This window comes from Muntiacus reevesi, chromosome 19 (assembly GCF_963930625.1).
Source record: "Muntiacus reevesi chromosome 19, mMunRee1.1, whole genome shotgun sequence".
In the NCBI taxonomy this organism is placed as follows: Eukaryota; Metazoa; Chordata; class Mammalia; order Artiodactyla; family Cervidae; genus Muntiacus; species Muntiacus reevesi.
This window is the reverse complement of record NC_089267.1, coordinates 30143201-30160703: the sequence shown is the minus strand read 5'-3', so window position 1 is coordinate 30160703 and position 17503 is coordinate 30143201. Positions and strand designations below refer to the sequence as shown.

Below are 17503 nucleotides of genomic sequence, written 5' to 3'. Positions count from 1 at the left end.
TCCTAATGATCCAGATAACCATGATCATATGGTCACTCACCTAGAGTCAGCCATCTTGGAATGTGAAGTCAAGTGGGTCTTAGCAAACATTACTACAAAGCTCGTGGAGGTAACGAAATTCCAGTTTAACTATTTCAAATCTTAAAAGATGATGATGCTAAAATGCTGCACCAACATGGCAGCACGTTTGAACAAGTCAACAGTTTTCATTCCAATCTCAAAGAAGGGCAATGCCAAAAAATGTTCAAACTACCACACAACTGCACTCATTTCACCTGCTAGCAAGGTAATGCTCAAAATCCTTTAAGCTAGGCTTCAACAGTACATGAACCAAGAAATTCCAGATGTACAAGCTGCATTTAGAAAAGGCAGAGGAACCAGAGATCAAATTGCCAACATCCGTTGGATCACAGAAAAAGCAAAAGAATTCCAGAAAAACATCTACTTCTGCTTTATTGAATACACTAAAGTCTTTGACTGTGAGGACCACAACAAATTGTGGAAAATTCTTAAAGAGACAGGAATACCTAGACCATCTTATCTGCCTCCTGAGAAACCTGTATGCAAGTCAAGAAGTAACAGAACTGGACATTGAACAATGGACTGATTCAAAGTTGAGAAAGGAGTACGTCAAGGCTGTATATTGCCACCCTGCTCATTTAATTTCTATGCAGAGTACATCATTCTAAATACCAGGCTGGATGAAGCACAAGCTGGAATCAAGACTGCCGGGAGAAATACCAATAACCTCAGATATGCAGATAACACCACCCTTACGGCAGAAAGCAAAGAGGAACCAAAGAGCCTCTTGATGAAAGTGAAAGAGGAGAGTGAAAAAGCTGGCTTAAAACTCAATTTTCAAAAAATGAAGATCATGGCATCTGGTCCCATCAATTCATGGCAAATAGATGGGGAAACAAAGGAAACAGTGACAGACTTCATTTTCTTGGGCTCCAAAATCACTGCAGATGGTGACTGCAGCCATGAAATTAAAAGACGCTTACTCCTTGGAAGAAAAGCTATGACTAATCTAGACAGCATATTAAAAAGCAGAGACATCATTTTGTCAACAAAGGTCCATCTAGTCAAAGCTATGGTTTTTCCAGTATTCATGTGTGGATGTGAGAGCTGGACCATAAAGAAGGCTGAATGCTGAAGAATGTATGCTTTTGAACTGTGGTGTTGGAGAAGACTTCTGAGAGTCCCTTGGACTGCAAGCAGATCAAACCAGTCAATCCTAAAGGAAATCAGTCCTGAATATTAACTGGAAAGACTGATGCTGAAGCTGCAGCTCCAATACTCTGGCCACCTGATGAGAAGAGCTGACTCATTAGAAAACACCCTGAGGCTGGGAAAGATTGAGGGCAGGAGGAGAAGGGGGTGACAGAGGATGAGATGGTTGGATGGCATCATGAACTCAATGGACATGAGTTTGAGCAAACTCTGGGATACAGTGAAGAACAGGGAAGCCTGGCGTGCTACATTCCATGGGATCGCAAAGAGTCAGACACTACTAACTGAACAACAACAATAAGAAATTACTTATTAATTAAAATTGTTTCAGTCACATTTGCCGAACTCTTATCATTTATACTACTTTTCAAGGGGTTGGAAATTAGAAGACAGCAAAAGATTTTCATAAACCAAACAGGTGGGGGGGGGGGGGCGGGCGGGGAGAAAAACTGGAAAACTTTCTGCCCTCAGAAATGGGACAACAGGCAACAATCTAGTTAAGAAAGCAAGCAGTCAAAGGAAAAATATTTACAATAACAACAAAGTAGTAAGTTTGACACCAAGTATGACAGTATCTAAATCAACATAATTAAAGGAGCTTTTAAGTCTGGAATGACTAAAGCTGTTAATAAAACATGAAAATATTATGACATTTATCTGAGAATACAAAAAAAAGAAAAAGAGCTGTTCCAAATTTACCAAAGCCACGTTTACAAACTGTACAACCCAGATGTCCAGAAATTGTGCACTCAATGGGAAAGGCTCATTGGTTTCACTTTCATCAGGCCTGTGAGTCAAATGGTAAACAAAGCATGGCTCCAAAGTGGGGAAAAGCAACTCGGTGGTCTCTGAGGAACTGAGTGGGTAGTACCAGGTGGAAGGAAGGCATACACAATAGAAGGAGCCCTGCTAGTACAGCTGCTCATTTCCTAGACCATTCCAGAGACCTGGGTTCCAGTCCGAGATCTGCCTATAACAAGCTATGTAATCTTCAAATGACTCGAGGCCCTCAACTTCCACATCTATAAAATGAGAGGGTTAGGCTGGTAAGAATCTATGGTTTCTTCTATAGAAGAAAAACCTTTTAACTTTAAAGGCAATCCCTTTATAACTTTTTAGACAACTGGTTAATAATAATGGCATATCATGCTTTTGTGCCCATTAGTAAAGTACAGGAAATTAATTCAAACCACTCTGCTATGACTAAAAGATTACATCTAAGCTAATGCCTAACAGAATGGCAAAGCTGCAATGTAACAAAGAAGGGAAAAAGAGATGCTACATTTGGCATGTATCAAGCTGATCACGCTAAATGTCAGGGTGGATGAAACATAAGCTGGAATCAAGATTGCTGGGAGAAATATCAATAACCTCAGATATACAGATGACACCACCCTTATGGCAGAAAGTGAGGAACTAAAGAGCCTATTGATGAAGGTGAAAGAGGAGAGTGAAAAAGCTGGCTTAAAATTCAACATTCAAAAAACTAAGATCATGGCATCCAGTTCAAACACTTCATGGCAAATAGATGGGGAAACAATGCAAACAGTGACAGACTTTATCTTCTTGGGCTCCAAAATCACTGCATATGGTAACTGCAGCCATGAAATTAAAAGACGCTTGCTCCTTGGAAGAAAAGCTATGACCAGCCTAGACAGCATATTAAAAAGCAGAGACATTACTTTGCCAACAAAGGTCCATCTAGTCAAAGCTATGGTTTTTCCAGTTGTCATGTATGGATGTGAGAGTTGGACCATAAAGAAAGCTGAGCGCCAAAGAACTGATGCTTCTGAACTGTGGTGTTAGAGAAGACTCTTGACAGTCCCTTGGAGTGCAAGGAGATCAAACCAGTCAATACTAAAGGAAATCAGTCCTGAATATTCATTGGAAGGACTGATGTTGAAGCTCCAATACTCTGGCCACCTGATGCGAAGAACTGATTCATTGGAAAAGACTGATGCTGGGAAAGATTGCAGGCAGGAGGAGAAGGGGGAGACAGAGGATGAGATGGTTGATGATATCACCAACTCGATGCACATGAGTTTGAGCAGGCTCTGGGAGTTGGAGAGGGACAGGGAGGCCTGGCATGCTGCAGTCAATCAGGTCGCAAAGAGTAGGACACGACTGAGTGACTGAATTGAACTGAACTGAAGCTGAAACAATCCAAGTCATAATCCAAACCAAAGACTATTATGAAACACGATCTAAGGTAATTCAAACAGACCAACTAGTGAGAAATCAGCATTTAACAGAAAAAAGAGAATTGTTTGAAAATTTTAGTGGTTTTGGTATTATATGAACATATTCAGGTTGTGAATATAATAAAAGCAAAGTTAGTATTAAATGACTGATCAAAAGACTATTTTTCCATATTTGCTAAGAATTTGATATATCAATCCTTGCTTTTGAAATGATAAATTTTATTTATATTTTAGATAGCATGCTTTACATTTTTATTCTTGCATCAAAACTAAAATTATATAGCTTTTAGAAGCAGTTTAAGGGGAAGCCAAATAAATATTTAAATAGTTAAGAGAAATTTTAACTCCGCTGAAATGATCTAGCATTAACCCACAAGAGGAGCAGATACAACTCAAAAATATTTACTGACTTTCTCTACTATATAACAACATTTCTTGGCACATCAATATCTTCAGTAAACATTTATTAAGCTTTTATACTATGTGCAAAGGATTCATATTAAGGTTACATGAGATAAACAGTCTCTACAGCTGAGGAGCTTACAGTCAAATAAGAAAAATGAAAATAAACTGTTTGCAAATTTGTATTATTAAGTATCAAACGAGAAGTAAGGAAAATAAATGTTAAGAGTAATTCAGAGCAAGGCAAACCTAAAAAGGTCCAGGTTGCTCAGGGCAGTTCTCAGGAGGATAGACAGAAGTTGAGGATTAAAGAAGACTTTTAAGAAGGATTTGATGCTGAGGACAGAAAACACAAAGTAACTGTTCCTGCTCTTTGGAACCTCAGACCCAACCTTATATTAGTCAGTCTGTAACTGATAACTGAACTAAACTATATCGAAAGTGCAATCAACCAAAAAAGTGTTGGACGGGCAGCTACAATGACAGGATATTGAAAGGGAAGTTTCTGCTGAGAACCACAGACAACTGACATTCCAAAGCAGGTGCCAGAACACTCTCAATATTTCCAAAGGAGGCAGTCTAAAGGGTTGAGATGTGCTCCCTCCTACCCTCAACACTAGTGAGAGAAGCTTCGTGGGGAGTACGGGTGGGGGTTAGAGAAGAGTTCCCCCAGGGGAGCTAGCTACAGAACAAGTGCCCTTGCCGGCCAGTGGAGAGGGGAGGAGATGGATGCCTGCCTCTCACCTAAAGCCTAGGGGAAAAGGCTTGGATGGACTACTTGAAGAGCTTGATATCTGTCTCAAGCACTTTGAACAACATATCGAACTGGCACCTGATTCACCTCTGGAAATTCTAAAGGGTAAGAAGCTAGATGAAGAGGCACGTGAGAGCAAAAGAGAGACGGCTGAATTGGGACCACTTCCAGAGTCCCTCTCGACAAACAACGAGTGCTGCCTGTGGACAGAGCAAGCTGGGGTGATGTCATCTGGGTCCAACCCAGGGGGTGACCTGGAGCTTGAACAGATCTCAGCAAAATGAACATGATGGTCCTGCCAGATCCAGGAAGCCGAGGAGGACATAAAAAACCAGCCAGGCTACAGATGCATTCTCATTGTCAAACAATGTGAGGTGAGCAGCTGACATGGGAGGCAGAGGATCCACAGGTAAAAGAAAGAACTTTCAACACACGCCAAGTCTACGACAGCGTTGAAGTTAAATCACCAGGCACTAATCAAGCATGAGTTAGTTGCTGCTCTTCTTTCCTCTCTTCCCTTCTTCCTTGTCCAACTTGGGAGGGATGAGACACTAGGGCTGGCAAGACAAAGGAGAAACAGAAAAGCCCAGTCAGGAGGAAAAAAAAACCCTCAGTTATTATCTTCCCCCTTGCAATGGGCAGAGCTAGGAAGTGGGCATGGGGAAGAAGCCTCATCTTTAATTCAGGTTCAGTCTGGGGCTTTAATTTGTTGGTACTAGACATTTCAATAATCAAACTAAGATTTTTATGACTTAGTTACTGAAGAACAATTTGCATTATCTCAATGCAACTAGAAAAGTCAAGTTTATCCATGGACAGAGAGCATGACAGCCTTACAAGTAAATTCAAAGGGACAGTGAATGACAAAAATAAAACCATTTTAGAATTTCATCTCACAAGCCCTGCTTTTCAACCTAACACACTAAAAGAGTTGACATGGTAGAGAGCAGAGAAGTACACAATGTGATCTAATAAAGCATAACTCAGCCCATCCAGGTTCTCTATCTTGAGAATGGCTCAGTCATTAACAATTCCAGAAATCTGCCACAACACGACTCAGAAATCTAATAGTACTTTTTAAAATTTGGCATGAGCAACCAAAATATAATAGACTCACTTTAAAAAGCAGAGACTGTCTTGCTCCCTGATCTATCTCTAACACTCAGAGAAGCACCCTTACATAAAAGATGCTTAAAGAACTGCTGTGTTCTTTCCATGTGATGGCGAGGTTAGGTTCTCAGAAAACAGAATCTGAACAAATTCTGTTCAGATGTGTTTAGAGACTTTTTAGTCAGTTAAATGTAAGTTACTATGTGTAATGTTATAATGTAGATTACTTTCATCCTTCTCCTTTTGTTGTCAGCCAAATCTCTGAAAAGTACATATTGTATTTCTTGCATATTGCATTGCATTTTGTACTGCACTACAAACCCAGACAGCAAATGTGAATATTTTAAGCTCTGATATTAAAATACTAGAAAAATTACTATATACATTTAAAGATTTTAGCAGAAAACCCACAAAGAAATATAGTATCACACAATGCCATTAATGCAGGATGATTTATTTTAAAAAGAAATAGCATTTAAATAGTATATTAGCCAGTATTTTACTAATACTTTGCTTACTGGTATATTTGTCTTTTCAGTGACAGCCTGAATTAAGGGCCTACTATCTTAGTTACAGTATCATCATCTCTCGTTTAAAGATTAAAAAACTAAGGCCCAGAGGTTAATGAGTTGCCCAAGGTCACAAAACTAGTAAATGGTAGAATAGGCATTTTAACTCAAGACAGTATGTCAGAGTTACCAAGTCATGCTAGTAATAAGGCTGAAGAGGTAAGTTCTGTTGACTCATTTCCAAAAGAAATAAAACCCTATTTTAATGGTTATCTTTATAATGTCTAATTCTGAAATATAAGCTATTGTCAGGTCACCCACAGTTCTATTAACATACCTCTACTGATGTGATGTTCTCAGTAAACTCTTCATGAGTGAAAACACTATATAGCAGACACCAATAAAATTTCTACACTTGATAGGAAGGTAAAACATACCTTGCATGCCATTTCTGGGATTTAATGAGTCATTCCTTATCCTGACAAAATGTCAAACAAGGCTTTTTAGATGAATCATGTATCTGCATTTAGTTAAGTGGCTCAATCTACAAGTTTTCAAAGAGCAACTATGACCGAGGATTTGGCCAATTGTAATTAAGGATCATCCTTTTCTGGTGAGCTTTTTCCTAGTTTAGTAAAAGTTGATATATTACCCATCATTCTTATGGAATTTACAATAAGTGTGAAAGAAAGAAAGTGAAGTTGCTCAGTCGTGTCTGACCCTTTGTGACCCCGTGGACTGTAGCCCACCAGGCTCCTCCGTCCATGGAATTCTCCAGGCAAGAATACTGGAGTGGGTTGCCATTTCCTTCTTCAGGGGATCTTCCCGACCAGGGATCTCCTGCATCACAAGCGGATTCTTGACCAACTGAGTTATCAGAGAAGCCCATAGTCATAGGATTTGGGCTCCTCTTTCCATGGAATTCTCTAGGCAAGAATACTGGAGTAGGTTGCCATTCTCTTCTCCAGGGATCTTCCCAACCCAGGGATTGAACCCGGGTCTCCTGCACTGCAAGCAGATTCTTTACCATCTGAGCCACCAAGGAAGCCCACAATAGTGTATGTGATTATAAAATTGACAGTTTCCAAACTGGTACATAAAGGCAGCAGGTCTTAAGTGTATCTTTCAGACACTGAAGGCTGTTGACTGAAAGAGTCCTATAATCAGTCAGCTTCATTCTCCTGCCTTGTTTTAGAGAGAGAGGTGAGAGACCCAGGTGAGATATTTCAGTGTCAATCAGCAGTTCTCCACCGGGGATGATCCCTGACCCCTCTCCACCAGGAACATTTGGCAATGCTTGGAGACAAATTTATTGCCACTATTGTGTATGCACGTGGGAGGACTATACCTACTGGGTAGCACCAGGGATAGTATCATCATGTATAATACAGAGTACAGTCCTGCCCACTCCCAGCGAGGAATTATTCAGTCTGCAGCGTCAGCAGTGCCAAGGTTGAGAAACTCTAGTAGCAGAGATTAAGTGTCTGAGGCCCTGAGCAGAGGGGGTGGCCTGAGTGTTTAGAGACTGTAACTGTAAACACTCAATCAGAGAGTCCCAGTGATACTCAGTAAAGATCAGATGCAGCACTCAAGCAGCGCTGCAAGCGCTGGCAGACGGCAGCCTCCTGCTTTGTCACATCTGAGGCGGGGAGTGCAAAGAACTTCTATTAATACTCCCACCTTTCACAGTTGTGATTTTTTTTTTTTTTCTGATAAAAGAACAGGAAATTTTAAAAGCCAAAGTAGAAAGAAAAGTAGTTTGCTAGAGAGAAAAGAAACTTCTTTTGTTAAACTGTACACAATTCCACTACCAACTTCCTGAATGTTTCTATGACTTACAGCAGGGCCCCAGACAGTTACAATCTAAAATAAAAATAACGGCTGTTCTGGACACACAATAAGAGAAAATCAGAATAAATAAATATGTATGTATCTGGACCGTAAGTATTCTAAAGACCACACATGATTTCAGGAAGCCCAGCTTTTAGCTCCCAAATGTGTAAATGCCCTGATGGGATATTACTTTTTCCTTCCTGGGCCTTTCCATTTCTGAATCTGGGAACTCTCAGTTACAAAAGAAAAGAGTAAAAACTGGACACACAACAAGCTGTGAAATGGTGCTGCCATAAAACAAAAACCAAATACCAACAAACAGAACTTCCCCAGATGCTGCCTTGCTCTTTCCGTGGGGGAGTCTGATGATTAGGCAATTGTACCTTTCCCTCTGATCTTCCATTTGATCTCTCATGCTTTAGTCTTTTCCATTATTTTTCTTTCTACTGTCAATCACATTTCTTCACCAAAATATTTTTACCTTATTGTCATCCATTTTAACTTCCATTTCCTTCTTTTCCTCTCTTTCAACTTTGTCTTACTTCACCCTCTCAAAAGTACCAACTAGTAATGGAATTATATAATGAAAATTTTGGAGGTGAGTCAGACTTTAGAGATTTTCTAGCAGCAAACCCCACCATGCCCGCCTCTCTTTACATACCAACGCTCCTAACAAGTGGTTAGCCAACTCCGCTTCAACACTAAACTGAGGTCCATCACTTCTACTGGCTTTCAGAAACCACGGAGAGGGATCACTTCTCACCTGATGGACATGGAACAACTTATCATGAGATCTAAACAGAGCAATGTAATTAATCTAAATCGCTTCTGCTCCATAAAAACCAACTGATTCTCATCATCAACCTTTACTCAACTAGGAAAAAACTCACCAGCCAAGGACGACTCTAAAACTACAATTGGCCAAATCTACCGGCATATTTGCTTTTTGAAAACTATCTTCTGATAGACTGAACCATTTAACTCAAAGCAGACAAAAAGCTTTGATTTTCTGTCGGTATGACTCATTAAATCCTGAAAATGACACGCAAAGTATGTTTCCCCCTCCTTCATCGGCAGGAAGGTTTGCTCCCCACCTAACGACTTAACCAATAAAAGGTACTGACGAGTTTCGAAGACTCGAGGTCATGTTGGGTAAATACGGTTCTGAGCTTCATACAGTACAGCAGTGTAAAGCCTCGTGGAGGCTTGGCACATGCACGAGACCAAAAGTAAAGTGATTTCTCATTCTGCAGTTAAAGAAGGAGATCCTAATTGGTCGCGTGCTGGCTTATCCCAGAAGGATAGCAGGGTCCAAATCCCCATAAACCCAGCCGTGCCGTCGGGTTTAGCTTAGCTTCAATGACCACCACCGGCATTGCACCGAAGTTTGAACGCTTCTAGGAGCTAAGTCTCTGGCTGCTGTTTCCAGAACAGCCACCTTTCAACTCGCCCGGGGCGCGGGGCGCGCAGCCTCCCAGGCGGGCAGGTGGGCCCCGCGCTGCCGCGCACGGGGTCTCCGCCTTGCCCACTCCGCGGCCGCGCCCATACCTTGGTGAGCTGGGCGATCTTCTTGCTCATTTTCAGGTGCAGGTCCTGGCTGTAGTCCATGCAGAGCCCCGCCTGCTGCGCGGCGGCCGGCGGGGGGACGAATTTGGCCGCCGAGCCGCCGTAATAGTGCTGCTGCCAGCTCATGCCCGGGGTCGCCATCTTCTCGGCAGACCCCGGCCGGGGCGCGGGTCCCCGCGCTCGGGGGGCGGCCCGCCGAGCCGCGGCCGCTGGGACGCAGGAGGCCGGGCGGCCGCTTCCGGACCCGACACCCGGCCGCGCCCGCCGGCCGCGGCCGCCCGCACCCACCCGCCCGCGATCTCCCGGTCACCGCCGTCCAGGGACAGGGGCGGCCCCGCCGGCCCGAAGCCGCGGGCGACTCGGGCGCGGGGCAGATGCCCAGGTCCGGAGGCGGCCCGGCGGGGCCCGACCCGCTCTCGCCCGCTCTGCAGCTCGCGCCAGGCGGCAGCGACGCGGGCAGCGTGGCCCCGCAGGTTCCGCTCCCACCGGGCACCCCGGACCCAGCGAGACGGCCGCCGCGGGGCGTGCGGAGGGAGGAGGAGCCGGGGCGGGCTGCTGCGGGGGGGAGGCGGGGACACGGAGGAGGCCGCGGGAGCCGCGGAGTCGCCGTTACCAGGGCGCGCGGCCCGCGGAGCGCGCGGGGCGGCGACGTCATTTCCCCGCAGCCAAGCCCCGCCCCGCGCCGCCGCGGGCCCCGCAGCCCCGCAGCAGGTGCGGGTGCCTTTCGCCGGGCGGGCAGCCAGGGTTTTCCCCCGCAGCTGGGGCCGATCTCCACTCCGCCCCAGCTGCCGCCGGCCGGAGGTAAGTCCTGTGTGCCGTGCGGGCCGGAGAAGACGGGGCCGTGGTGACCCTCGGTGGGCCGAACGCGTGCAGAATTACCGAGCCTTTCCACGTGCATCATCGCGTGCCCTGGGCCCAAGTGGCTCTTCCCCAAGAAGAGCGGCAAACTCACATCCAGCTCCCTCCCAAGCACGGCCTCAGCTCCAGAGACGTGCGTGATGAAGTTGTGGGAAATCCAATACCCCCGACCCAGACCTGTGCTTCCGATCGAACTCACACCAATGTGATTGTTTCACTGTCTTAGGCTGACCTACCACGTGTCAGGCACTGGCCTTCATTCAACACCTAGTGTCTATGAGTGGAGAGGACACACCTCATCCATTAGTATAGCATTGCATGACTACTCTTCCCCAGTCTAATGGAGCTCCAGATAATTGTATATGAAATCTACTTGGCTGCAAGTAAAGAGGAAAAAAGAAGCTGCAACAAGTTGTCAACTCCTTAAGAATTTGAGGCTGGGCCAAAATAGTCATTACTTGTGCGTTTCACCTTACCAAATATGTTGTTGCTGCCTAGTCACTCAGTCCTGACCGACTCTTTTGCGACCCTATGGACTGTAACCCGCCTCTGTCCCAGGCAAGAATACTGGAGTAGGTTGCCATTTCCTTCTCCAGGGGATCTTTGGAACCCAGGGATAGAGCCCACCTCTCCTGCGTTGGCAGGCGGATTCTTTACCATTAAGCCACCAGGGAAGCCCATTAAATGTATTATTTCCTACTAATTATCTCTTAATATCTCTATTCCTGCAGATCAAAAAAATTTTAAGTATGTCCCGTGTTGAAGTAAATCAGTCGTTTTAGGGCATTCTTAACACAAATTTTTAAAGTACAGAATTGTGCCTGTTTAAAAAAAATCTATTCTCATGCAGTTTTGCAAGACTGAATCCCCTCCTGTTATAACATGTAATTTCTCTTTAATATGCAACTTAGTGTTTGTTGCTCTGTCGTGTCCAACTCTTTGGGATCCCATGGACTGTAGCCTGCCAGGCTTCTCTATCCAAGGGATTCTCCAGGCAAGAATTTTGCAGTGGGTAGCCATCCCCTTCTCCAGGGGATCTTCCCGACCCTTGGGAATTGAACCCTGGGTCTCCTGCATTGCAGGCGGATTCTTTACCATCTGAGCCACCAGGGAATCCCAGCATACAACTAAGGACCATATAGATCTGAGATTGTTAACAAATCCAATTGGGGCCATATTAGCAAAGTATTTGTGACAAAATCTAAGCCTACAAGGTGAAGGTGGACTAGGATCTTGAAATACTTCTGGAACTGTAGGAATTCCAGAAAAGAAGCTTGGAATTGGCTACCTTTTCCCCCAGATGCTAGGTACTCAGCCCTCCCCCAATAGAACTTTCGTAAAATAAGTTGTCTAGTTCCAAGGTTCTGAATAGAGCAGCTGGCCAGAAACTAATATTATGCAAATGTTGCTCCCTTCTTAAGCTCTAATGATTAAATGAAATTAAAGAGAATTAGGGTGGGTTATTTCATCAAATTCTAGGCATGGAAGATTCACAATCATTTTAGAACCCTCATGTCCTTTACATTCTCTGCAGAAGTATGTGCTCCAAATGCTCCCTAAGTTTCCCGAAATTTTTATAGCTAAGTCTTGCTAGGGCAAAGAAGGTGTTTTTGTTTTTATTCTATAATGCAGTAGAAAGAACACGGGACTGAAAATAAGACCAATGTGTAACCTCAACTGAGTCAACAATCTTGTTCATCCCTCAAGAGCCTCCTCTGAAAAGATAGTTATCAACCTCTTCCTGGCCTAACTTGGAGTTAGAGGCTGCAACTTGGTTCACTGGTAGTTTACTCTGAACCCCATCACAAGAGTTCCCACCATCACTATACAGTATAGCTAGCTCCACAGACGCCCAGTGTCATTCTGTGAATTTAATAGTTTTACCTGACCACAATAAAACAGGTCATCTGCTATAGAATTCTATTTAATTATAAAGAATACATAGAAACATAAAGACTAATACAACACATTCATAATCTCATCACCAGATTCACACTTTTTAAAAATCTAGTGAAGGAGTTGTGCATTAGGAGAGAAGACAGGAAAAGCTAGTTAGGCATCAAATCTTTTTTTAGTACATGTTTCTCTTGTGAGGTGATTTATGCAGAAATATGTCTCAAAAGCCTATTGTGTGCCAGGTGCTGCATTAGATGCTGAGGCTATAGTGAGCACTAAGAATCAGTGTCTGCTCTCAAGAAGTTATCAGTCTAGTGGGAAAAACAGACAAGGAGTAAGGTGCAACACAGTGTGGTAAGTGCTAATTAAAGGAACTCACAAGAGGGGCACTTAACCCAGCTTTGGAGTGTCAGAGAAGGCTTCACACACATGAAAAGGTCATGTCTGAATGAACCCTTGAAGGATGAGTTCTTCAGATAAAGAGAGATAGCAGATGTGGACTGCTGGCTCTGAGCACAGGAAGGGCAAAGCCCCAGGGGTGAGAGAGGGCAGAACCCACTTAGGGAGCAGCAAGCTGTACGGAATGGATGAAGCAAAGAGTTTGATGGGATGTCAAAATATGAGGCAGAGTAGGTAGCAAGGTTATTCATGACGGAGAACTTATTTGCCTTGTTGAGGAGGTTGGGACTTTATCCAAAAGGCAGTGAAGAGCTGCTAAAAGACTTTAAACAGGTGACTACAATAATCAGATTTGCACTTTTTTAATGCCATTCTTTGACTGTGGAAAATGGGTTACATGGGCAACTTAGACATGGAGGCTGGTTAGTGGGAGGCTATTGGACTTATTCAGGTGAGAGAGAATAAAAGAAATGGATGGATCTGAAACAACCGTAAGATAAAGCAGGACACTGGGACTGAGCAGGAGAGAGTAGCCAAGGGCTCCCCCGAGACGGGGACCAAAGTAGGAGGGAGAGGTGGGCGCAGGTGATGCATTCAGGGTAGAACATACTATCTTTGAGATACCTATGGGACATTGAAGTGGAGATGCAAGTGAATTCACTCAGTTGCAAGTGAATATAGAATAGGGGAGGTAATGAGAGTAATCAAATCTGAATACAAGAGAAGGTAAGTACTGCTTATAAGAGAAGACCTGAAAAGCAGCATCGGTGTAGGTGTGTTGTCATCTACAACGTGATAGAACTTGTCCTTGAGGAGGAGTCATAACCCAAGGCTGCAAGCATCAGGCCCAAGGGATGAGCTGAAAGTAAAAAAACAGTGAGGAGTAGAGATGGATCAGAACTTCAAGTCCGAGGCTGTTGTTTCACACATATTGAACATCAAAAAGGTTGAGTTGCACAAATTTTAAAAGCCAGTTAAAGCTAGAATTATTACCCAGATGTTTTAAACCCCAGCTCTCTCTGGTTTACAGTAATTTAAAGTTATTTATCAGAGAATCTCTGTTCTGGTATTCTCTAACTAGACATTTCTTATGCTAATATTTCCATACACTGATGTTCCAATATGATTTGTATTTGCAGTGATGTCTCAGAGGATTGCAAATTTCCCTCAACACTTTCTGCACTGTTAGAAATGGTGGGGAGAGGGAGGAAGAAAGTGGTGGTGGTAGCTGTGAAGACCAATTGATGATGAAGCTACTGAGGCTCAGATGATTCCATCCAGGAAGGGTTCTCATGAGTTATAACATGGTTATAAAATTTAGTAAACATTTATATTAACAACTTTTTTTTTGTATTTTTCTCTTAAGTTTTCCAAATCATATATACTTCATGCTCCAGAAAACCTAGATTAATCCCAGGCAGCAGTATGTAAAGTTAAGAATTTAATTGAGGGTTGGAGTGGAATATGACATACAATGGAATATTACCTAGTCGTGAAAAAGAATGCAATAATGCCATTTACGGCAACATGGATGAACCTGGAGATTATTGTATTATATGAAGTAAGTCAAAGACAAATATCATATATCACATGTGAAATTAAAAAAAATGGTACAAATGAACTTATTTACATAAGTGTCCAACTCTTTGAGACCCCTGGACTATAGCCCACCAGGCTGCTTTATCCATGGAATTCTCTAGGCAAGAATACTAGAGAGCATAGCTATTCCCTCCTTCAGGGGATCTTCCCAACCCAGGGATCGAACCCAGGTCTCCTGCATTGCAGGCAGATCCTTTACCTTCTGAGCCACAAGGGAAGGCTTGTTTAATAAACAGTTCATAACTTTTTCTGAATTTTATTTTACTTTAAAAAATTGTTGATTTGGCTGTGGCAGGTCTTCGTTGAGGCCCATGGGATCTTTGGCTGCAGTCTGAGAACTCTTAGTTGTTGCCTGTGGGATCTAGTTCCCTGACCAGGGATCAAACCACAGCCCCCTGCCTTGGGAGCACAGAGTCTTAGCCACTGGACCACCAGGGAAGTCCATATTTCTGAATTTTAATTGTCTTCACTTCAGCCACCAAAAATATCATTAGTTTTTCCTTTATTAACAAAGCCAACTTTTTCTATAAACATCATGATCAGCAGGTAACTGACTTACCAGTCTGCTTCATTTGAGTTTCTCTGAAAGCAGAAACTGAACCAGGTCGTTTACTTGGTAGGTGATTGTGGGAGCCAGAGAAACTGACAGTAAGAAGGAAAAGCATTAGAGGATACATTATTGATCTGACTACCATTCTGATGAACTGGGACTCAATCCCACTAAGGACTCTCTGAGGAACCGTGTAGAAAGCATGTCAGAATTTGCCTTCTAAGGACAAAAGGCTGACTTTTATCCACTGTCTCCTGTCACTCACTGGTTGAGGCTGGCTCCCAGAGGAATTGACTGCTCAGTGTACCTGGTTATTCAGTATGAATTTGGCTCCTGGGGCTTTGGAGAGAGCTGTTAGTTAGGAAGATGTGCAGCAGGCACTTGAGGGGTTCTAGGGGCTGTGGAGGAACTGTCCAGCACCTCTGCTGCTGAAATAAAAGGAAATGGCATGGGACACCAAAAGTATATGCTGTAGTCTATGACTTACACCTTTCAGAGCAATTCTTTTTGCCCTATGTAACATCCAATCTCTCACCAATTCTTTAAGTCATGACCAACTGCTAATTAATTTTCAACAGGAGTTAAGGCAAGACAGTTGTGTAACAAGATGTCTCTTGCTGCAACTGGTGCAAAGGCCATAATACATTCATTGGGTCCCTTCCCCACCAATCATTTTAGATTTTCCTTACCCTTAGCTAGCACTTCTGCTGGTCTAAATTACTTGCTTGGCAGGGAAACCCAGGCCTTCATCCTTAAGGTGTTTAGCCTTGTTCATGTTAGGCTGAGGATGTCAGAATTTTGCAAATGACACCACTCTTATGGCAGAAAACAAAGAGGAACTAAAGAACCTCTTGATGAAGGTGAACGAGGACAGTGAAAAAGCTGGCTTAAAATTCAACATTCAAAAAAACTAAGATCATGGCATCTGGTCCCATTACTTCATGGCAAATGGATGGGGAAACAATGGAAACAGTGACAGACTTTTATTTTCTTGGACTCCAGAATCACTGCAGATGGTGACTGCAGCCATGAAATTAAAAGACACTTGCTCCTTGGAAGAAAACCTTTGACAAACTTGGACAGCACATTAAAAAGCAGAGACAGTACTTTGCCGACAAAGGTCCGTCTAGTCAAAGCTATGGTTTTTCCAGCAGTCATGTATGGATGTAAGAGTTTGACTATAAAGAAAGTTGAGTGCTGAAGAATTGATGCTTTTGAACTGTGATGTTGGAGAAGACTCTTGAGAGTCCTTTGGACTGCAAGAATATCCAACCAGTCCATCCTAAAGGAAATCAGTCCTGAATATTCATTGGAAGGACTGATGCTGAAGCTGAAGCTCCAGTTCTTTGGCCACCTGATGTGAAGAGCTGACTCACTGGAAAAGACCCTGATGTTGGGAAAGATTGAAGGCAGGAGGGGAAGGGGATAACAGAGGATGAGATGGTTGGATGGCATCACTGACTCAATGGACGTAAATTTGAGCAAACTCCAGGAGCTGGTGAAGGACGTGGAAGCCTGGCGTGCTGCAGTCCATGGGGTCACAAAGAGTTAGACATGACCGAGTGAGTGAACAACAAACGACAACATCACTGGGTGTGGAAGGATAAGGAGAATCCCAGCAAATCTGTTGAGACCTAGAATTACTCCTCCTTGCCTCCATTATTTAGCAAAAATCCTAGATGCTCATCATAATTAGATCAATTACCCTGCCAGCAGAAAAAGTCCCTATCTTTTTGGCTGTGCTTCTTGAGGGATCTTAATTCCCAGACCAGGCCCCTGGCAGTGGAAACAGAGAGTCCTAACTACTGGACTGCTAGGGAATTCTGAAAAAAAAAAAAAAAAAAAAAAAAAAAAAAAAAAAAATCTTTATTTAGCTGCTGAACTTCTGGAATAAAGAGCCTAAGTGAGCAGATGGTAGTCATAGGTGGTTTTGAGAAACTCTTACTGTGTCCCCTGTGGTGGTGGTTTAGTCGCTAAGTCATGTCTGACTCTTGCGACCCCGTGGATTGTAGCCTGCCAGATTTCCTCTCTCCATGGGATTCTCCAGGCAAGAATGCTGGAGTGGGTTGCCATTTCCTTCTCCAGGGGATCTTCCTGACTCATGGATTGAACCTAGGTCGCCTGTATTGCAGGGAGGTTCTTTATCAACTAAGCTGCAAGGGAAGCCCCTAGTAGAAGTGATTTTCTTCCTCCCACCTTTAGCAGTAACCAAGACCTATAATCAAACCTTAGAACATGGAAACAAGAAGCACAAATTCTGCAATATTTCTGTTACTGGGTATCTTGGTGAGAGAAACCATTCCTACTCCCCCTTCTTGGGTTCCAGACCTCCTATATTTTAGCTGTTGAATACATAGCATTATATATTGGTCACTGATTCAATACATGTACCACATCCTATAAGACAACTCTTAACCATGCAGAATGTTGTCCCCAAACTAACCCTAGCTCTCAGATAATAATCCTGAAAGATATAGTGTGAGCAAGGAAGCCAAGTACATATCCAGTAGAGGAGATGCTTCCTGTAACAATGAACAGTTTCCTCCTCTGTGGCATGAGGTGTAGGGGGAGATCTGATGTAATAAACACCGTG

The 17503-nt window shown here is 43.4% G+C and overlaps 1 protein-coding gene across 2 annotated transcripts in view; it reads right to left on the bottom strand.

Moving 5' to 3' along the window:
• Positions 1 to 9852, bottom strand: part of FAM184A (family with sequence similarity 184 member A) — a 120147-nt gene extending 110295 nt beyond the window's left edge. Inside the window, exon 1 of one of the 2 annotated variants that reach the window (XM_065911419.1) lies at positions 9591 to 9852. In XM_065911419.1, coding sequence (XP_065767491.1) covers positions 9591 to 9749 — 159 coding nt within the window. In that variant the 5' untranslated portion in view covers positions 9750 to 9852. The remainder of the gene's footprint in view (positions 1 to 9590) is intronic. The other variant, XM_065911416.1, reaches the window with a different exon arrangement.
• Between the last annotated feature and the right edge of the window lie 7651 nt (positions 9853 to 17503).